At 41.1% G+C, this 23,825-nt stretch overlaps 1 protein-coding gene across 4 annotated transcripts in view; it reads left to right on the forward strand.

The window, feature by feature from the left end:
• MSRB3 (methionine sulfoxide reductase B3) overlaps positions 1–23,825 on the forward strand; it is a 114,075-nt gene that overhangs the window by 49,393 nt on the left and 40,857 nt on the right. For all 4 annotated transcript variants that reach the window (XM_029079154.2, XM_029079155.1, XM_029079156.2 and 1 more), the window contains one exon: positions 3,947–3,975. In XM_029079154.2, coding sequence (XP_028934987.1) covers positions 3,947–3,975 — 29 coding nt within the window. The remainder of the gene's footprint in view (positions 1–3,946; positions 3,976–23,825) is intronic.

The following is a 23,825-nucleotide window of genomic DNA, read 5'->3' on the forward strand; positions in this document are numbered from 1 at the left end:
TTACTTGCTGCTTAGCAGATGAACCTTCTGCCATAAAGCCTAAACTTTCCCCAGATTCCAGAGGTCCACGAAGCAGCCGCGGCAGTGTACTGTGGTCTTGAATCTTGGTCCTGCAAGTGCAGACCTGGGAGTCAGAAGGACCTGCGTTCTAATCCCGGCTCTGCCACTTGTCTGCTGTGTGTTTCTGGATCAGTCACTTCCCTTCTCTGGCCCTTGGTTCCCTCACCTTTAAAATGTGAGTTGTGGGATAGGGACTGTGTCCTACCTGATTCACATCTATCTACCTCAGCACTTAGAACAGTGCTTGACACATAGTAAGCGCTTAACAAAAACCATGATTATTATCATTGTCATTATTCTTACCATTCTGGGTGACTTTTGAGTGGCTGTTTATCCTACCAACCTCCAAGGACTGATGGAAATTAATTTGGGTGTATGGACACATAACTTCAGAAGTAAAAGTCCCTATCCCTGCTTTTGAGGATCTCACAATCAATGGGGAAAACAGAGACATAAGATGCCTCCTTGAGCTAACTCTTGAAGACCACTGAGGAACTTGAATTTGTATGAAATTCAGAAGACTGTTCTTTTAAAAATTGGTTTGTATAGGTCCAGGATTGCCAGATTTCATCATCAGCAGAACAGATTTACTTGCCCTGTTGATCATTTGTAAAGCTATCGCGCCTTCCCTTTCTTTCTGAATGAACTTTCAAAGAAAATGGGGCCAGCATCAAACAGAAATTGGACAGTAATGAACAGGTTTCATTCCACTGGTATTGTGTACCATGCCTGACTGTTTTCTTCTGAGAGGAATTAAAATTTTAGTAGAGTATATATAGTATAAATTGTTTATTTAAGTTAATATCCTTGGCCCTTTCTAGACTGTAAGCTCACTGTGGACAGGGCCTGTGTCTACCAGCTCTGTTGTATTTTATTAGTGGAAAGACCACGGGTTCGGAACACCTTCGTGTGTGTTTTGGTTTTTTTTTGGTTTGTTTTTTAAGTGGTATTTGTTGAGTGCTTACTATGTGCCAGGCACTGTACTAAATGCCAGGGTAGAAACAAGATAATCAAGTTAAATACAGTCCACATCCCACATGGGGCTCACAGTCTTAGTCCCCATTTTACAGACGAGGTAACTGAGGCCCAGTGAAGTGACTTGCCCAAGGTCACACAGCAGACGAGTGGCGGAGTCAGGATTAGAAGCCAGGACCTTCTGACTTCAGGCCTGTGCTCTATCCTCTAGGTCATGGGCTTCTCAATTCCCACTGAATGGAGAGACATAGCTTTCTATGGATAAGAACAGCAACTAATTCGCCTCTAAATTCTTCTTGGAGAAATCGTAGCAAATGTTTGTTGCTCTTCTTATCCATCTTTGTGATGGTTTTTGTAACCTGTTGAACTTGAATTAGTGTCTCTCTCAAGAACGTGAATTTATATGTTCCTTTCCGCTGCGTCTCACTAACTCTGTTAAGGAAATGCAACTGTGTCACGTATGTTGTGGGCAGGGAATGTCACTGGGAAGCAGCGTGGCTCAGTGGAAAGAGCATGGGCTTTGGAGTCAGGGCTCATGGGTTCGAATCCCTGCTCTGCCACTTGTTGGCTGTGTGACTGTGGGCAAGTCACTTAACTTCTCTGTGCCTCAGTTCCCTCATCTGTAAAATGGGGATTAAGACTGTGAGCCCCACGTGGGACAACCTGATCCCCCTATGTCTACCCCAGCGCTTAGAACAGTGCTCGGCACATAGTAAGCGCTTAACAAATACCAACATTATTATTATTATTATTGTTATTGTACTTTCCCAAATGCTTAGTAGAGTGCTCTGCACACAGTAAGTGCTCAATAAATATGATTGAATGAATTAATGAATGTAAGAGTACAGGGTAATTAAATGTACTTATGGGTTTTCTTGGTCCCCCAGATGAGCAACTTCCTATTTAGCAGCACTCCTCACTTTGGTTTTCTTACAACCGGACATTGTGCTGAGGGAGGAGCGGAGGACTGGCGTATGTTTCATTTAAAAACAGAAAAAAGAAAAGAAAATGGCAGTTTGTTTTCCACCCTGTCAATCCTGACAGTCATTCAGATTGGATTCAACTTCAGATTGGATTCAACTTTAGCGTCCTCATTCGATTACCTGTATGTTGATTTACTTTTCCCGAAACCTGCCGAGAAAACCCTAAGGAGAAAAAAGCAGTGGAGAGCAGTGTGGCTTATTGGAAAAAACCCAGGCCTGAGAGTGAGAAGACCTGGAGTTCTAATCCCAGCTCTGCTACTTGTCTGCTTTGTGGCCTCCAGCAAGTCACTTCACTCTCTGGGCCTCAGTTCCCTCATCTGTAAAGTGGTGTTTAAGACTGTGAGCCCCATGTGGGACAGGGACTGTGTTCAATCTGATTATCTCCTATCTACCCCAGTGCTTGGTACAGTGGCTGGCACACAGTAAGTCATAACAAATACCATTAAAAAAAAACACATGTTATTTTGTGTGTTATCTTTTTACCTAGAAAAAACATACTCCATGTGGCTGGGCGAAGCTCCCAATGAAACCATGTGAGGGTGAAATAGAATGTAAGTTCGTTGAGGGCTGGGAACATGTTTACCAACTCTGCTATATTGTACTCTTCCAAGTGCTCTGTGCAGCACTCTGCACACAGTAAGCACTCAAGAAATACAATTGATTAACTCCCAGACTAGATTCCTGACATAACATCCTTCACTGCGGAGCAGGGTTTCTGGAGTAGTCAGCGATGAGCACACTATGCTAATGATTTTCTTTCCCATCAGCAATCAGGATCCATTGGGGTATTTTTTTTTCAAGCCAATAAGGAACCTCTTTGAAATCCTCAACAAACAGCTGCGATCCAGGCAGTCTTTCCTCATTGGGTTCTTTTCCCTCCACGACGTCTTTCTTGATCCAAAACGAGGAAACCCGCGGTCAGCTCCCAGCTTCCAAAAATGCGCTGGTCTCTTGGAGTAGTCTCAGAGGATCAAAACTTTCTTTTTCCACTCAGTTTTCACTGCATTTCCTCAGAGAGTTCTTTTCTGTCAGTGGATGACATCCTTGAACAGACTCCTATTGGCCAATTCTTCTGTCTTCCCGGGGCGGCCGTGAACATCTACACAACGGATGGTTAATATGTGATATAAATCTGACTGGGGCGCATGGCCACTAATTGGTTTGAGAGCTAGAGACAGACAATGCTGTCTTAGAGCAGCTTGTGCCGATAGGCCTAGTCATAGGGTTAATTCTGCTTGACAGCCACATCTTGAGAGTAATTACCCGACTGAAGCTTTCCCACAGCTGAATAGAGAGCTTCAAAGACCTTGGAATTTACAACCGGTATTAACCTATATCTGAAACATGATGTTCCCACTGGGGCACAATTTTTTCTCTCTCTTATTAATTGCACAGGTTATTAGGTTCATTTGCTCTCTGCTAAGCACTCAGAAGAAATGATGTGTGGTTCGAGACTGAAAATCTACAATGGTCAACAAAAGACACTTGTACATTTTGGCATTCCTTTTCATTCCGGGGATCGGATCGTTGAAACAAAGTGAAGAGAGTGGCTCCCTGGTTGCTTTTTATGATTCCTCTCTCTCTCTCTCTCGCCTCCCTCGGAAAACAAGCCGAGTTAGTCTTTTTTAGATTAACCTGGCTTCCAGATTTTATGCAGATGATATTTACTTCCATAAACGGGCTCACATATAAACTCACACAGGCAGCTAGAGGCAATAGGTGACTGCATTTTAAAAACGTGGAACAATTGTGTACTTGTGTGTTAACTTGTTCCATTACCTGCCGCTCAACGGCGTGCAGTCTGTAGCTGAGGCATCCTGTTTCCATGCAGTGCTCACTCTTTTCACTTCCCTCCCCAAATCCCAGCCCCCAACACCACCCTGCCACCAACAGTTTTTGTAATATAAAAATTCTCTTTTCCTTTACAGATCAGAAACCAAATTTGACTCCGGCTCAGGTATGTTTTCCTCGACAACGTTGTTCTGAGTATGTTGCGATTAATTACTGTCCAAAGAGTCATTTGTCCACCAAGTTCAGCTTGATTTTATACAGACGGGGCAGGCTGCTTTTCAAAAAATAGCCAACTCTCTGTCTCCAGGCATTTCCACCACAGACCCATAGATTGGCTCCCCGGACGATTGTTTCCGAGGAGCCTCATTTTGCTATTTCTGGAATAGGTATCTGGTGTTTCCTATCTACAGACCGATCCTTTTCCAGACAATTCCAGGGAGGTAGCTGGGAATGGCCATTGCTCTGAGTATGCTATTTTTCTTGCCAGTCGACAAAATCTTTTCTAGGGAACTTGAAGTCTGCACAAACCACGTGTCAGAAAGTAGGTGATGTGTCCCGATTTTGAGTGACAAATGCGTTGATCCATGCAAGTCAGGCTGCCTTATTTATTAGGAGGGAGGCATCCAATCAATCAATGGCATTTATTGTGTGCTTACTGTGTGCACACTATTTTAAGCACTTGGGAGACTACAAAATAACACAGTTGGTAGACATGTTCCCTGCCTACGACAAGCTTACAGTTTAGGGGACACAGACATTAATATAAATGAATTAATTACGGATAGGTACATGAGTGCTGTGGAGCTGAGGTGGGGGCGAATGAAGGGAGCAAATCAGGACGATGAAGAAGGGAGTGGGAGAAGAGGAAATGAGGGCTTAGTTGGGGAAGGCCTCTTGGAGGAGATGGAGCTGTGCCTTTAATAAGGCTTTGAAGGTGCGGAGAATAATTGTCTGTCAGATATGAAGAGGGAGGGCGTTTAAGGCCAATGTGAAAGCAAGATTCATTTAATTTGGGTGGGAATAAATAAAACAAAATAATTTCCCCCAGCTATCTGATATCTCTCCCGGTGAAACGTTTCTAGGCTGTAAGTGCCTGTAGGGCAGGGAATGTGTCTCCCAACTCTGTTGTATCCTACTCTCCCAAGCACTTAGTACAGTGCTGTTGACAGAGTAAACGCTCAGTAAATAACATCACTGATGATGAAACATACAGTTAGAGCCAACAATGGAAGTACACATGAGCAAGTTTTGTTCAAGAGGTTTAGCAGATGATAAGATGTACTTGGATTTGACTAGCTGGCCAGTTTATCTCTCTGGTATTTGTAGAAATGCGGGTACTCAGGGATTAATTTGAGTTGCTTTCATTATAGGTGGAAAACTCATTAGAAGTGGAAAACAAGCCCAGTGTCAGAAATAGGAAAGATGACTCTCTTGAAATGTTCACATTTCCTTGTTCAGGAAAAAAAAAACCAAAACAAACCAAAACTACTTTTTCAGAAAACAAGAGCATTACTCTCATTTTGGATGTGTTAAAGTGGTATGTCCTAAACAAGGATGTTATTCATTATCTTTATGAGGAAAAGACCTTCAACATTGTATTTGTACTTGGGAAGGTGATGAAGATAAAGTGGCTTTAATTTGACATTAGAGAAAGTTTTCTAAAATTATGCACCTTTACAAATCTTGTCCAAATTGATGTGGCCCCCTGAGTAGGAAATTAATTATTTGTAGTTAGTGCAGAACTGATTTGTTTCTCATTTTAAATGCCAGGCACTGCAGTAAGCACTGGGATAGATACAGGCAAATCAGGTTGGAGACAGTCCGTGTCCCACATAGAGTTCACAGGCTTAATCCCCATTTTGCAGATGAGGAAACTGAGGCACAAAGAAGTTAAATGACTTGCCCAAGATCACGCAGCAAACAAGTGGCAGATCCAGGATTAGAACCCAGAGAAGCAGCATGAGCTAGTGGATAGAGCACAGGTCTGGGGGTCAGAAGGACCTGGGTTCTAATCCCGGTTCTGCCACGCATCTGCTGTGTGACCTTGGGCAAGTCACTTTACTTCTCTAGGCCTCAGATATCTCATCTGTAAAATAAGGATTAAGACTGAGCCCCATGTGGGACAGGGACTGTGTCCAACCTGATTACCTCGTATCTCCTCCAGTGTTTAGAACAGTGCTTGGGACATAGTAAGTACTTATCAAAAATCACAATTATTATTATTATTAGTTTGAGACACCATTTGATCATCTAACATTTTCTACTGATTTAAAGCAATGCTCCGCACAAAGTGGATGTTGTTCTCTGAACAATGAGTCAGGTACAAATAATGGTGTCAAAGCTGGACAATGTCTGGAAAACAGCTTTTTTTTTAAAAAAAAATAAGACCGCCTTCTAGGTTCACTGGAAGCACTGTTCTAAGCTGAAATATTAGGCAGCCATTGTCAAAGTAAGTTAATTTATGTTAAATTCAAATCCAAATTAAAGCATGCTCTTAAATTTCTGTATTGATAGTCAGTATTTATCATATGAATAGTTATAACATCTGCCCAGGACACACATCCTCCACTCTTGTGACTGAAGTTTTGTTCTCGAGACTGATTTTTTCATGTGCTAATTTTTTATGTCTCTCATTGACAACATCTGTATGCCTTGCAAACCACAAAGTTCTTCAGACTCTAAAGCTTCTTATGGGAAATAATGATTAAAAGTCAGTTTTTTCTTTCAGTTATGAATTTAAATTCTCAAGGAAGGAATTCAAATAGTTTCAAATTAAGAACACCAAGTAACTTGGTCAATTACTTCATTTTATATATATTCTCTCGGCTTATCCCCGAATTAGAGAATCATGAAAACCCCTGGAAATTTAGTTCTTGGCATTCTGAATCCTGCAAATTATAAGAAGGTAGCATATTGGAACAATTAAATGTCTAACTTTAACAGGTCCGATTTCTCTATTGTTCATCAGATGCTGAAAGTAAATTGGATCTGTTTAATGTTGTATACAGCTCTAGCTGTGTCCTGACAAAGAATGATTTTTGAAATGAAGGAAGATGGCAGTCTTCCTTGGGTGGGGGGGGGAGAAAAAAAATCTTGAAAAATAAACAGTTTGGCTGATAACTAGCCATCAAGGTAATGGTTACACATCCCAATTTCACACATATTTAGGCCCTATTTGAAGAAACTACCCAACGTCCACAGAATTTATTGCACGACAGCGTGCAGTTTGGTCAAAGGTGGTTCGGGTTGTGAAAAACATTCAGGAGAAGTAGAGCTTGAAGTGACAGCGTATGGGAAGAATTTCCAGTAGTTGAATATGCACCTAAAGTGAAAAACTTGGAATGATTAGACAAAATCTCTCCAAGCATGAACAATTGGGTATATATCGCTACTTAAAATAAACACACACACACCCCTCACCTCCACCCCACAAAGGTCATGGTTAGTATCTCACCCTCATTGGCATTTTCTTAAAAAATGGATGAAATCTTTATGTCTATGGGAATGATGGACTGTTGGTTGGATTTTGTTTAGCATAAATTAATTTGGTTTTCATGGGGACTCAGCTGGGCCTTTAGCTGTCTTGAGGTTTTCATCCATCAGCCCATGGTATTTACTGAGCGCTTACTGTGTGCAGATCAGTGTACTAAGCACTTGAAAGAGCACAGTACAACAGAGTTGTTAGTCACATTCCCTGAGCACAACAAGTTTACAGTCTAGAGCAGGAGCCCTAATTTGTTTTCCTGTTTCCGAGATGATGACCGAAACCTAGAGGAAATTAGAAAATGCCCTGTAGCTCTCTCCCCACCCCGCCTCTACGCTTAGAGAAGCAGCATAGCTTAATGGAAAGAGCACGGGCTTGGGAGTCAGAGGTTGTGGGTTCTAATCCCAGCTCTGCCTCTTATCAGCTGTGTGACTTTGGGCAAATCATTTCACCTCTCAGTGCCTCAGTTACCTCTTCTGTAAAATGGGGATTAAGACTTTGAGCCCCCCGTAGGACAACCTGATTACCTTGTATCTACTTCAGTGCTTAGAACAGTGCTTGGCACATAGTAAACACTTAACAAATACCATAATTATTATTATTATTACCCCCTCCCCTTTCCCTCCATTTTCCTTGGGGTGCAGTCACCCTTCCCTAGTGGGTCCTTGCTCAGTCCACCCCCCGGACCCCAGATTTCCCAGATGGGAAATCTCGTGGCCAGGAAGAGGGACATTCCCTCCCTCCCTGCCGCCCCGTCTAGACTGTGAGCTCGTTCTGGGCAGGGAATGTGTCCGCTTGTTGTTATATTGTACAATCCCAATGGCATAATACAGTGCTTTGCACACAGTATGCACTCAGTAAATACGACTGAATGAATGAATGCCGCCAGAGGCTGTGGGGATTAACTCTGTCCTCTGTGCGCTAGCCACTACAGACTAGCAGGAGCTGGGAGTGATGCCCCCCCGCCCCCCCAAATAGTTTTCCTTCAAAAAAGGACGAGGTTGATGGAGAGCCTGGAGGGGGAAGGAAGATTAATCAGAACAGGGGAGAGAGTGAAGTGAATTGTGGGAGGGGAGGGAAGGGGCCAGAGGGAATTTAATTCCCGGCACTGAGAGGACACAATGTCCGGCCGAGCTCCCGGGCCTAGGTTTTAGAGGACCTGGCTTCTAATCCTGGCTCTGCCACTTGTCTACTGTGTGGCCTTGGGCAAGTTACTTCACCTCTCTGAGCCTCAGATACCGCATCTGTAAAATAGGGATAAAAACCGTGAGCTTCATAAGGGACAGGGACTGCGTCCAATCTGATTAGCTCGTATCTACCCCAGTTCTTAGAATAGTTCTTGCCACATAGTAAGCACTTTACAAATACCATTATTATTAGTGGTATTAATACTAATAATCAGGTTGGACACAGCAGACAAATGGCAGAGCTGGGGCTAGAACCCACATCCGTGTGATTCCCGTGCTCTATCCGTGTGTCCATGCTGCTTCTCATTTGCCTGCTGTCTGACCTTGGGCAAGTCACTTAACTTCCCTATGCCTCAGTTACCTCATCTGCAAAATGGGGAGCAAGATTTGGAGCCCCATGCGGGACAGAGACTATGTCCATCCTGATTAGCTTGAATCTGTCCAAGCACTTTGTAAAGTGTGTGGCATATAATAAAGCACTTAGCAGATACCATTTAAATAAAAGAAAAGGAAACTTCTGTAGACACATAGAGGACTGTTGGCTGATCAGATTAGGAGATAAAGCCACATGTATATTCAGATTTATTTGCTGATTAGATTATTAGATAATGTGGCATTTGGTGCTGTTATCTTTCTAAAGTTGTTATTAGAATGAGAGCTTGTTTGTTAATCGTACTGCCAGATCAGCAGGACCTGCTGCCCAAAATAATACTGCTAAATCCAGGGAGAATTTTATGTTGGACTCCCTGAATCCTTTTTGGGTAGATTTCAAAATCTATTACTGGGAATTGCTGCAGACTTTGGAAGTGTCTATAAGTAAAAGATTTCACGTTCCCTGGGAGGAGAAACTAGAGAGGCCATTTGGAGGCAAACAGAATTGAAAAGCAAAACATTTACTCTGGATTAGTCATCTGAATTTTTTTAAATGATATTTCCTAAGTGCTTACTCTGTGCCAGGCACAGTACTAAATGGTGTGGTAGATACAAGATAATTGGGATGGTCACAGTTGTCCCTGTCCCATATTGTTCCCAGTCTTAATTTCCATTTTACAGATGAGGTAACTGAGGCACAGAGAAATGTTTTGCTCAAGGTCACATAGATGAGTGGCAGAAGCAGGACTAGAACCCAGGTCCTTCCGACTAGCAGGCCCTTGCTCTGTCCACTAAGTCTCACTGCTTCCTTGGGATACCTAAATCACTCTCTTATATTTGGAGTTTACAATGGCGATCTGCCAGTCCTCTGGTCCTGTGGCCCTTTGTAGTGATAAATTACACACTCTTGCCAAGATTTCTGCAATTTCTTTCAGCTTCTTCAGAACTTTGAAGATGCCACCTTGTTGTAATGATTTACTTACATATAATTTTATCAATTTTTCTCAAATGAGCTAATTGGTCCCCAGCCTTTCCATGCCTTTGAGTCATCTCCCAAATCTTGGAGTTTTTTTAATCTTTCATTCATTCATTCAGTGGTATTTATTGAGCACTTACTGTGTGCAGAAAACTGTAGTAAGCGCTTGGGAAAGTGCAATACAACAATAAACAGTGACATTTACAGTATATGAGCTGACTATTCTAAATGACTATTCACATATTTCTTCAGTTGTGGTACCTTTGCTTTGGGCACCCATTTCTACAAAAAAAACTCATACTCAGTTCCATTTAGTATTAGCTTTATGTTCCATTCAATGAATAATTCATTAGTATTTATTTGATGCCTAATCTGTGTAGAGCACTGTACAAACACTTGGAAGAGTATGATAGTGTTAGAAGCCCTCAAGGTGTTCACAATTTTAGTGAGGGAGTCATATACAAAATAAGTTACAGAAGAGAGTGAAAAAGTGATTATGTGGATGAATTAGTGCTTGAGACATGCTGGAGGTGAAAGCATAAATGTAGAGGTGGAGAAGAAATGCCAAGGCAGGGATTGGGGGGATACGAACTGGGCAGAAGAAAAGTTAATCAGGGATGGTTTCAGGCTTTGCCTTTAAATATCCACAGTTTTCTTTCTTGTCTACTGTAAATAGCTCAAGTTCTATAACTTTAGAATGATGGTGATGCTTTTTCTTTTTGGTTGCTGTACCCCGGTTGCATAAATTAATGCAGAATTGGGAGGAAGCATAGCTTAGAGGAAAGAGCACGGGGCTGGGAGAGAGGAGACTGTGATTCTAGATAGCACGTATGTTCTTGGTTAAAATTTATTTTAATGTCCGTCTCCACCTCTGAACTGTAAGCTCCTTATGGGTAGGGAACATGTCTACCAACTCTGTTATATTGTACTGTCCCAAGCCCTTAGAACAGCGTTCTGCACACATTAAGTGCTCAATAAATACAATCGATCGATTGATTGATTCTAGTCCTGGTTTTGCCACTTGCCTGCTGTTTGACCTTGGGCAATCACTTAACTATTCTGTGCCTCACTTCCCTCATTTATCATTTATATGGGGATAAAATATCTGCTCTCCCTCCCTCTTAAACTATGAATCCCTTGTGGGACCCAGACGGTACCTGATCTGATTATCTTGTATGTACCCCAATGCTTGGCACATAGTAAGCACTTAATAAATAACATTATTATTACTTTGGAATCATTATATCCACTGCAGCAGAAAAACATCTTTTTCCCCAATTCAAGACTTCTTTGTCATCTACCTTTGCTGTGTTTTTTGGCTATTAGTTATTTCCCACTACATTGCATAGTTATGTTTTCTTTTTTCATATGACCATACAACCTTGTCAATCATTGTTTCATGTTAATTGAAACATAATGAATTCATGTCAACTACATAACATATTTTAAGTTTTCCTTAAATCCAACTTATTTACTTCCAGTAGTTTTTTCCATATGTCTTCACAATCATCTTTAATCCAAAATTGTGGCTTTGACTTAATTTCTTTAACATTGTTTATTTGATGAGTTCCAAGGTATATTTTTGGCCTGACACTGGAATTTTTTCCCTGTTCTATTATCCTCCTGTAAACAGTAGTGCAATGCTAGGTTACCACATAATTGGTACTCTCTTCAGGTCTTGAAAGATGAAAACTATTAAGTAATGAGACAACTTTCCCTCCTGCTGCATTTAGCAATATCATCGCAGCTTCCTAAAGGATCCTCTTTCAGATTTAGTCCACTTGCCTTTAGGAACAAGCCAAACTCGTTGAGAAAAATGTTTTCAGTCTGAGCAATGTTCACTATCTATTTATATCATTGGTCCTTTTAGCTGTTCTAATGTACTGTATTTGCTAACCTAATTGCCTATTCTTCGTAGTCCCTCCACATCCTGCAATATAATTTTTTAGGAAGAAATATATATATATATATTAGGAGTGATAGCTGTGTATTCTGGGTTTAGGAAAGGAGAAAGGTCAGAATGTGCTGACACCAAAGATGCAGACTCCTCCTGGAGACCTTCATCACTGAGATCGATTACTCAATCGATGGTATTTATTGAGCACTTACCATATATTAAGCACTTGGAGGAGACAATAAAACAGAGTTGGTAGACATGTTTCCTTCCCTGAGATGTGTGAATTCCAGGTAAGTCCATCAATCCATCAGTGGAATTTATTTAGCACGTATGGTGTTCAGAATACTGTACTAAGTCCTTGGGAGAGTACAGTACAGTAGAGTTGGTAGTACCTATCCATGCTCTCAAGGAACTTACACTATAGTCGGGGAGAAAGATATTAGAACAAATTGCAGGTAGGGGAAGCAGAAGGGAAAAGGGGGTTAATTCACTGATTGCCTATTGTATGAAGCTCTTGGGAGAGTGCAACGGAGTGAGGAGATAGTTTCAAGTGTCCTCTTATCTTTGGCTTCCTTCTCCTCTCCTTTCCGCCTCCATTTATTTCTGCTCTCTTTTCTCCTTGGCCCCCTATTGCTAAATTTAATTCCCATTGTAAATACTCCTTCCCTGTTCTTGATTTGCAAAAAATGATGCCAAAAATGGCATAATTATGCAAGTATCTTTCTTTCCTCATCAGTTCACATTCCGAGTTGTTTTTAAATGATATTTGTTAAGCACTAACTTTGTGCCTGACATTACACTAAGCTCTGGGGTAGATAGAAACTAATTAGCTTGGCTACAGTCCCGCGTGGAGGTCACATTACTAATTCCCATTTGACAGGTGAAGGAACTGAGGCACAGAGAAGTTAACTTGTCCTAGGTCATATTGCCAACAAATAGCAGGCCCAGGATTAGAACCCAGTTCCTTCTGACTCCCAGGTCCTTGGTCTATCCACTAGGCAATCCTGCTTTTTTAGGCTATGCTGCTTCTCTAAAACGAGTTCTATTCATTCCTTTTTTATGATACTTTTTAAGTGGTTACCATGTGCCAAGTACTGTACTAAGCACTGGTTAGTACATTGCATAATCCTGACGCAATGTCACTTCTATACATTGATAAATACCTGGGTTTTTGATGTATTTGGAAGTATTTATTGGTCAACTTCTATTGCCCCACTCTGCCCTCTCCTCTAAGCACTTCTGCTGCCAAAACTTTCCTTATTCTTAAAGATGAATTACACTCTCCGGACAGGTAACTTGTGAAACCCATTAATGCTAACATTATGGACCGATTTAAGTTTGATCAGTTGCCCATTCCCCCTTCTGAAAAGTAAGTGCACAGATGGGGAGGAGGAACGAGAAACTGAACCACCACCAACCCCTGAACAATTGAAAGTTGGCCAGAGCTTCATTCCAACTTTGCCACCCTTCCCACTTTCTCCACCCTTCTTCATTACACGATTTGCTTCAACCTGGTTAGTGGACAGTTGATGAACATCTTTTCCCTGAACTTCCAGATACAAAGTAGAAAGTACAGCAGGGGAACTATCAACCATCGATATAACATTAAACTACTTTCATTTCCACTCTGAAAACTAATCAAAAAGAGGGAAAAACAGACCGGCAATTTAGGGGTAAAATAGGAATTGAAGACACGAAGGGTAAAAAAGCGCCCACAGTTAGAATCATAGAACCAAAGGACTGAGAGAATAAATATTCTAAGACCTCTTTTGAAGGAATGTAAAAATAGAATACCCTATATCAGGAGGCTTACCTCCTTGCGAAACTAGGACTAGACGTAGATAAAAGGCAGTACATTCTGAAGTTAGAGAGTACCGCTTTATGATTCAGAAAGTGAAGATACCATCTAGAAACCACTTCTTGCCCCTTGGAGGAACTTAAAAATAGAATACCCAATTTCTGGGGGGCTCATTCACTCACAAAGCCAGGACTGAGCCTTGATAAGGAACAGCTTTATGATTTGGAAAATGAAGATACCATCTAGAAACTCCTTCTTGTCTGTAGGACCAACTTGATTGAGAAACTGGACGTAAAAGGAAAGTCTCTGACTACTGATCCTTGTCTCGTTCAGGCTAGTAAGGAAATAGACTCACAGAACACAGCAGCACAAAGGTATACAATTTCAAGAAACCGAATCATGGGGATTAAGAAGCGTAATGAGCCCGGTGCAGCATGGGGAGAGGAGGAGGTAACATGGTATTAAAGCTCAAGACTGTGGAAGAAGGTTAAAGAACCCTAAATGACACGACAATTAAAGACCCAACGGAGTAGAATTACTCTGAAGGCGGAGCGGGGGGAGAAAAAAAACTAAGGAACAAAGAACCACCAGTGTGGCTTCTAAAGTCTGCAGTTAAAGAATCTGGGCCCAATATGGAAAAGAATAAAGCTCGAGGCCAAAGATAACGGCAAAGAAAATAGGTCGAGTGAGTGCTCGGTCACTAGATGGAAGTGAAATGAGGAATTTTGCAAGTTTATGAAGGAAAATATTAGTACAAGAGATTCATACCATTCAATAATAATGAAAGATGAATTGGTATTTCTAAATTGCCCGAGCCAGGGATTTTTCTTGTATAGAAAGTGCATTAATGGAACGATAAGAAAAGTGTTTGTAGTTTAAAATTAATTTCCATCATAATTTCTTATCTCTGAGGTCTGTCTCTGTTTTATTGGTCTCACCCTGAGATCTTAAGCAGAATGTCCCTGAAGCCCAAGAAACAGACATCTGTGTGGAGAAGGAGCTCACTGAGATGGGAGCTAAAGCAGTTTTCTAATCAGATTAAACGCAAGCCTCAGGGGAACTAGAAAATCCTCAGAGAGGACTATACATTGTACAGGCGTCAACCAACCAAGATTGACCTTCTCTGGGAAAATAGCCAGTGTCAGATAATAATAATAATACTGCTAATAATAATAATAGTAATAATAATTGTGGTATTAAGTATTATATTCCCAGCACTGTACTAAGCAGTATTAGATTTATATTAATGTCTGTCTCCCCCTCTAGACTGTAAGCTCTTTGTGGGCAGGGAACGTGTCTACCAACTCTCTTGTATCGTGCTCTCCCAAGCGCTTTTTACAGTACTTTGCGCATAATAAGTGCGAATAAGCACTGCTGATCGATTGGAGTAGATACAAGATAATCTGGTCCCACTTGGGCCTCATAGTCAAAGTAGGAGGGAGAATAAGGATTGAATCCCTGTTTTGCAGATGAGGGAACTGAGGCCTGGAGAAGTGAAGTCAGTTGCCCAAGGTCACACAGCAGACAAGTAGTGGAGTCAGGATTAGAACCCAGGTCCTCCGACTCCCTGACCCATACCCCTTCCCCTGGGCTATGCTGCTTCACTGGGTAAGAGAGATTTCCAAATTGTGAGACCTAGAATAGCATCCTTTTTTAGGTTTATGTGTCAGGGAGACAGTTCTCTAGCTCTCCCTGGTCAGCACAGAGATCTTCCTATCACCTAGAGCCACCATCAGTGTTGTTTCCTCTTTATATAATAATAATACTATATTATTGTTGCATTTGTTAAGCACTTACTCTTTACCCCGTCTTCCACTTTCCCTCTTCCCCATTAGGCCTGGAACTTTACCATTCGTATCTCAGCAGCTCCAACACTGCCATGCCGGCCCCTACCCCGAAACCTCAAAGTCCAAATCTGCTGCAACCAACCAATCAATCATATTTATTGAGCACTTACTGTCTTACTGTGTGCAGAGTAATAATAATAATGATAATAATGATGGTATTTGTTAAGCTCTTACTTTGTGCCAAGCACTGTTCTAAGTGCTGGGGTAGATACAAGGTAATCAGGTTGTCCCACATGGGGTTCACAGTCTTAATCCCCATTTTACGGATGAGGTAACTGAGGCACAGAGAAGTTAGGTGACTTGCCCAAGGTCACACAGCAGACAAGTGGCGGAGCCGGGATTAGAACCCAAGTCCTCTGACTCCCTACCCCGTGCTCTTTCCACTAAGCCACGCTGCTTCTCTGAGTGCAGTGTAACAGAGTTGGCAGACGCGTTTCCTTTCCGCGAGCTTACAAGCAATCACTGGTATTTACTGAGTGCTTACTCTGCACGGGTCACTGTACTAAGCGCTTGGGAGAGTACAGTATAACAGAGTTGGCAGATAATGTTCCCTGCCCAAAATGAGCTTAAGTCTAGAGGGAGAGACACACAATATAAATAAATGAATGACGGATACGGACGGAAGTGTTGTGTGGCTGAGGGTGGGGTGAATAAAGGGAGCAAATCCTAGTCCAAGGGCTATGCAAAAGGGAGTGGGAGAGGAGGAAACGAGGGTTTAGCGTGGGAAGGCTTCTTGGAGGAGATGTGCCTTCAATAAGGCTTTAAATGGGGAGAGAGTGGTGGTCTGTTGGATATGAAGGGGGAGGGAGTTCCAAGCCAGCGGCAGGGCTTGGGGGAGGGGTTGGAGGGCAGATTCACCCATTCATTCAATTGTATTTACTGAGCGCTTACTGTGTGCACAGCCACTGTACTAAGCGCTTGGGCGATTACAACAGAGAGATGAGATGGAGGGACAGTGAGTAGGTTATTTCTGGGGGGAGTGTCTTGGCAGCTTCATCACCGACACACCAACCCCTACCCCAAAACCTCAAAGTCCAAATCTGCTGCAACCAGCCTCCAGTTCCTGAATCCCAATCTAACTCCACCCATCCCCTTTGCTGTTGTTTTTTTAAACAAACAAAAAAAATCATATTCTCCCCTTTCTGCCCCTCTCCTAGTTCTCTCCCCCACTGCACTGGTTTTATTCCAGCCCGTGTTGCTCCAGTAACCTAAAGCCAAGGTGTGGCAGGGAATGTGTCTGTTTATGTTTGCACTGTACTCTCCCAAGTAGTTAGAACAGTGCTCTGCGATCGAATGGTGGAGATGGGGCTTGACTGAGGAGGTTTGGTAGGGTCGGGGTGGGAAGGGCAGGACCTGTTTAAAAATCAGTCATATTTACTGAGTGCTTATTATGTGCAGAGCACTGTTCTAAGTGCTTGGGAGAGTGCAGTATAAAAGAGCTGGTGAACACATTCCTTGCGCCCAGGGAGCTTGTGGCCTAGAGGAAGCAAATCAGCAGGAATGGTCAGGATTTCAGGCTAGAGTAAAGGGGGCAGTGCATGAAGGGAAAGTGCATTTGAGAAGCAGCATGGCCAGGGAGTCAAGGGATCTGGGTTCTAATTCTGGTTCTGCCACTTGCCTGCTTTGTGTCTTGGGCAAGTCACTTAACTTCTCTGGCCTCACTTTCTTCATCTGTAAAATGGGGATTCAGTGCCTGTTCTCTCTCCTATTTAGACTGCGACCCCCCATGTGGGACTGGGCCTGAGACCGACTTTCTTATCTTGTATGTACCCCAGCCCTTAGTACAGTGCTTTTCACATAGTAAGCACTTAGGACATACAACTATTATTATTATTACTAGTTTTAAGGAGTGGCAGGAGCAACGAAGCTCTAAGGGTGGTTTGGGAAGAGGGCGAAAGGTCATGGTAAGTAAAGGGGCAATTTATCTAGATAAATCATAAATCTAGCAGGAAGAGAGTGCGTTAGCAAGCTACATCTAGCTAGTTGACACGCTAACCCATCAGCATCCTCGTGCCGAATGAATGTTTGAAGATGACTACTGAATATAATTTAGAACCAAGATGCAAATGTTGTTGGACTTGTGGTTGTGTGAACAGAAGGAATCATAATGTGGGGTTCTATTTCAACATGATGTCGGTACAAATATAAACACGGCAGCAAATGGTTACAAGCTGTTTCATCTTTAGCGATCATTTTGGAGGTTATAAATTTTTCTCTTCTCGGTAGAAAAATTTCTGATTCCCAATCCATTTCGTAACCCAGTTGTTTTGACAGTTGTGCATTGCTAACAGTCCTTGTACATTGGTAAAAACACAAACTCCACGCAGATGTTGGAAAAATATTACAAAGGACCGGAGATGAACTATCACAAGGAAGCGTTGGTATTATTCACACCAACTCTAATATAGTGCACAATTTTAAATTTGAGGTCATTGGCAACCGTTATTACAGGGAGTGTGTCTGCTTATTGTTATATTGTACTCTCCCAAGTGCTTAGTACAGTGTTCTGCACACAGTAAGTGCTCAATAAGCATGAATGAATGAATGAATGAGTAAATCACAAGGGAAATATCAGTGGAATAATAGAAATACAAACTGTATTCACAATGTATGCAGAAATGCCAGGTTGAAGAATAAAACGAAGGACCAAAGATGAAACATCACCAAGTATTCGTGTTATTCAGACTGTAAGCTCTTTGTGGGCAGGGACTATGTCTCTTGTATAGTTGTATTGGACTCTCCCAAGCACTTAGTACAGTGCCCTGCACACAGTAAGCACTCAATAAATATGATTGATTGATGGACTAACTCTAATATGGTGCACAATTCATAAGTGAAATATCTATGGAAAAAGAATAATCTGAATGTGATCCTGAGTTTATACTTGACCTTTTGGCATGGTTGTAAGAAATTAATTAGAATTCCTTCCATCTCTTTTGAACTTATCTTTTAAAAAGGAAGCATAGAGCACAGCCTAGGCCTTTGCCCTCATTTTTTTTTATTACCTTCACAAGCAGTCTTGAACTTGGCTAATTTATTCCATATATTCTGCGCTTTTCCCTCATTATTTTAATTGCTCATTAGGTATGTTAATTAGGTTGTCAGGACTGTTCTTTTCTAATTATTTATGACTGATTTTGATTTGCCGGACTAATCTGAGAGGTACGAATCTGCATTACAAAGAAATGGGAACTTTTGTATTTATCTGTCATCTGAATTTGGCACTGAGGAAAAATAGATTCCAACTATTTCTGAGTGAGAATGATTTTATGTAGGGTGAGCAGAAACAGGAAAGTTGCAGTTTAAAAAAGTTCATCTGTTTCGTGTTAACTAAGCAGGAGACTCTGGTAGAAATAACATAATTAATGATTAAAGAAGATTAAAATATTTTCACATTCTGCTTTTAATGGTTGCCCCCTTGGCTTGTGCTCTAAATTTGTAACAAATGAAATATTTCTGGTGAGATCGCCTCTAATTTATCATTAAGATAAATGTAATGATTTATAATTAATAATAATATATAATATAATAAAATAATTTATAATTAATAAATGTAAGTATTTCCCTATTCAAACAGATTAAAATAGCATTTTTTTTTGGGTGTCAGTTTGAACCTGCTCTCTAACCAAGAGAACAGAAGGAAAATCAGTTTAATTGTACGTTCCTTGAGGGTAGGGCTATGAAAAATAGCAAAAGTTTTTTCAGCCTGAAGAGAGCATATTTGGTGAGCAGTCTTTTAAGCATCGTATCATCTGTTTTTGGTGAACAACTTCTTTTTAAAGACAACTAGAAGTGTGTATGTATTGAGAGAAGAGGAGGAGACAGGAAAATAGAGAAAGCAAAAATGTCCTGAGACTTGATCGGATTAGTTTTAGTCGACTCCTTAACCTATTGAGCATAGTTTCAGATTCTGTAAGTGTCGGCAAAGAAAAGTTGAAACAAATACTCTTAACCAAGAGAGTAACATTACTCAAGTATTTATATTCTAATCATTGGTTTCCTCCACAACTCTTATTCTCTGCTAGCTGTTCCACTCACCTTCAGTACCCTAAGACTTTACTTTCTTTCTCATGGTATTTCATAAGCACTTTTTTATGTGCCAGGCACTGTACTGAGCACTGGGCAGACACAAGATGATAACCAGGTGGACACGGCCCCTGTCCCACATAGCGCTTGCCACATAGTAAGTGCTTAACAAGTATCATAAAAAAAACTATTACTCCATCCTTCATATTAGGCAATGCATTCCCTCTTTAATTGACAAGGAGCATTTTTTTGAAAGATGTAGCATAATGGATGATACCAGAAAATCCAGAAAATCCAGCCAATATTGATGCCCCCCCTTTTTTTTTTTTTAATAAAATCAGAATAACTATTCTCAGAGCGACTGGGACCTTTCTACCTGTGGGCCTAAATTAAGTTCAGTCCCCACACACTTAATGTTCAGTCCCCACACACTTAATACAGTGCTCTTCACACAGTAAACCCTCAATAAATACGATGAATTGATTGATTTTACATATGAGGTGACTGAGGCACAGAGAAGTGAAGTGATTTGCCCAGGGTCACACAGCAGACAGGTAGTGGAACGGGGATTAGAACCCAGATCCTCTGTCTCCCAGGCCTGTGTTCTGTCCATTAGGTTTCTCCGGGATTTGAGTCTCCTGACAAATCCTCACTCTCGCCCAGCAGCTGGGAATGTGATATAGTCGGGCAAGCATATACTCCCACCTATTTTGGAACCACCAGATGCAGACGTAGACAGACTTGGATAGAAAACTCTTTCCTGCCCTTCTGCTTCGGGTCAGTGCTTGAAGCCACAAGCCGGGTGGCTCCAGTTCAGAAATAGCGGGTGGAAAATTACAAGGCGGAGAATAGGGAAGTGGAACTCAGGGTTAGAGATGAGTGAGTGGTAGTTGGTTTGGAGAGATCCGGGGTATGACTGGGAAGTTTGATGTTAAGTATACGATGTTAGAATTTATCATGTATTATCATCTGGGAAGCAGCATGGCCTAGTGGACGAAGCACGGGCCTGGGAGTCAGAGGACTTGGATTCTGATCCTGGCTCCTCCACCTGTCTGATGTATGACCTTGGGCAAGTCATTTCACTTCCTCTGTGCCTTAGTTTCCTCATCTGTAAAATGGGGATTTAAGACGGTGAGCCCCAAGTGGGATAGAGACTATGTGCAACCTGATAATCTCATATCTACCCCAATGCTTAGAATAGTGCTTGACACATAGTAAGCGCTTAACAAATATCATAAAAAAACTATTATCCCATCCTTCGTATTAGGTTCTGCATTCCCTCTTTAAGTGACAAGGAGCATCTTTTTGAGAGATGTAGCACAATGGACGATGTCAGAATATCCGGCCAATATTGATGCCCAATTTTTTTTTATAAAATCAGAATAACTATTCTTAGAGGGACTGGGACCTTTATACTTTTGGGCCTAAATTAAGTGATACCAATGTTCAAATTGGTTATCTTTCAGACTTTTTTCATTTTTTAAAAAATGAAATTGATTATCATCTTTTCTATTACTGGGATGGGACTAACTGAAAGGGATTCTGACCATTTGCTTGGAGGCTGAGGGTCGTGTTTACCTAAACGTGAAGCTTAAGTAAATAATGATAATACTGATAACGATAATAGTAAGTGCAGTAAAGACCTTTTCAATCGCATTCTCAGGGATAAATTTCATTCCCAGAGACATCATCTATGAATAGGAATAGGAGGGACAATTATATTATGTCTCTACTCTGGGAAAGATCTCAAATCAATTTATATTTTTTGACATTGCATATGATAGTGAATTAAACAGATGGGCATGCCTTCCTGAGTTCACCAGTAGAGGAGCAAGTAATTAAAGAAATATATCTTCCCTGTAACTAAGTCTCTCATTCCTAAATTTAAGATGAACTGTATTATACTACTCTTTAAGAAGTATATGATTAAAATTTAGGATTCCTGATTCTCGTGGTTGATGTTCATACCCAGTTCCAAATGATGGAACCAGATTCCAATGCATGAACTTCTGCTATTTTTCCATGTCCAGTGAACTGTCCGAGATTACAAAGAAAAAAGACATTTAAACATGGGGTGGTTGTCCCATTTTGAAAAGAACACTGAGTTCCAAAGCAAGGAAATTGATCAAAAAATATTTTGAAATGTGTTGAAAATCCCTTCAATCTTATGATTCTCTGTCCTTTAGTTACACCTTGGTTCCCTTGAACAGGAGATAGGTCAGGAGCCCCTTGTCCCTTCTTTATTGTTCAGAAATGTAAGTGATAGATGCACTAGAGAATGTTAAACTTGGCCATTTTTTATCTGTTCTTGGGTATCACTGCTTTAGTGATGTTTGTGAGTTTTACGATATCATATTTGTGAAATGAGAAGTGGCATGGCCCAATGGATAAAGCGTGGGCCTGAATTCAAAAGGACAGGGTTCTAAACCTGGCTGCTGTGTGATTTTAGGCAAGTCACTTCACTTCTCTGTGCCTCATCTCTAAAATGCGGATTAAGACTGTGAACCCTATGTAGGACACAGACTGCATCCAACCCGATTAGCTTGTGTCTTCCCCAGTGCTTAGAACGGTCCCTGGCCCCTAATAAGCACTTAACAAATACCCTAAAAAACATTAAGAAAAATATTTCAGATGACTGTAAGGACTGTCTATGTTAGGCTTAAGTAATCTGCACATGATACCAAGACCTGCATTGTATGGTAAATGACATGAAATTGAAAGATGAAAAATCAGGAAAGGGTAACACTGTGAACTCCAGATTGAGGTTAATATGCTTTGTGTATGTTTCCCATGTTATTTCTTAAATGAAGTCCTGGTCACTACAGATCTTCATCTGTGATATTTTTCACAGAGAACATGAACATGAAAAATGTCATTCTGAGGCACACTGATATATCATCTCTGATCAAAGCACTCAACACAACACCACTTTTTAAATGTCATTTTCCATTTTCTGGCACTTTGTAAAATTAACAATTTGTTAAAGAAGCTCGAGGGATAACGTTAGGACTTCACTTTGTTTGCAACAGTTCTCCAAGTTGAATGTCGCCAGAGACATTTTTATGTCAGCTTCAATGTAAGTTAAAGAATAAAATTATCTGTGAGGCAGACGAACCTGCCTTTAATATGAACTCTATTTACAGAAACTTCTCACCCATATCACATTATTTGAACATTACCGTTTATTTATACAAGGCTACAGAAAGGCTAGTGGATGATGGGAATACAGTCATCTCACTGATTTTAAAAGCATTCAGAGAAGCCAGTGGACATGACACAATTTGGGTGTTAAAAAAGATAGAGAACCAGACAAGGGAAAGATGCTAAAAGGAGGGTAAATCAAAGAAGAGGCACCTGATGAAGGCAATAATAGAAAGCAGCACTTTCAAACACAACTGCAAATATAAACTTAGCCTCCCTTGCTAAACAGAGTCTCGACACCTATTCAGACAATTAGCATGGGATAATAATCCGAATAGTTTATAAATAAGAATTATGACAGCTTTTAACCTCTTAAGGGTCTAAGATGAACATTAAGACTGAGAGTCCCATGTAGGACAGGAATGATGTGAGCGGGGAATGTGTATATTGTAATATTGCACTCTCCCAAGAGCTTAATGCCATGGTCTTCACAGAGTAAGCGCTCAACAGATACAATTGACTGACTAACCTGATGATCTTGTAACAACCCCATCTCCTAGAATAGTAGGCATTTAACAGATAGAATAATAATGATGATAATAACTGTATCATGAATGTTTCACTATTGAAGATCGAAAAATAAGAGTTCGTTTCAATCAATGACATTTGAGCGCTTGCTGTATGCAGAGCATTTCACTAAGCACATGGGAAAGTACAATACAATAGAAAGTACAATACAAAGCTCTTTTTGTTAAGAGCTTACTATATACTATGTGAGTACTGGGGTAGATACAAGCTAATCAGGTTGGACACAGTCCATGTCCCACATGGGGCTCAGCGTCTTGAGCTGGAAGTTAGAAGTTAGAGTTGAAAGACATGCTCCCTACCCTCAAGGAGTTTACAATTTAGAGTTTCCTTGTCCAGGATGCCATAGAGCAGTCTCTTCACTGTAACAGGAACCACAGGACTGTGGTTATTCGTTGAAGTTTTCTGTAACCGTTCATTCTGCATTCAACAAATCCACCGTATTCCTTCGGTGCTCACTGTGCGCAGCACTGTACAAAGAGCATGAGAGAGTACACTAGACATAATAGACACAATCCCTGCCCTCAAGAGGAATAGGGCAACCACTTGTCATCATCACCAAAGCCACCTTTTTTGAACATCTGTTTTTGGAACATTCACACCACCGAAAGCCAAACTATGCATTCTTCGAGCTTTAACCATCTATTGCCTGCTTTTTGTCGAGCAAGTGTTTTGAATTACCCCATATTTCCCTGGAAAACAT

Source organism: Ornithorhynchus anatinus, chromosome 14 (assembly GCF_004115215.2).
Source record: "Ornithorhynchus anatinus isolate Pmale09 chromosome 14, mOrnAna1.pri.v4, whole genome shotgun sequence".
Taxonomy (NCBI): domain Eukaryota; kingdom Metazoa; phylum Chordata; class Mammalia; order Monotremata; family Ornithorhynchidae; genus Ornithorhynchus; species Ornithorhynchus anatinus.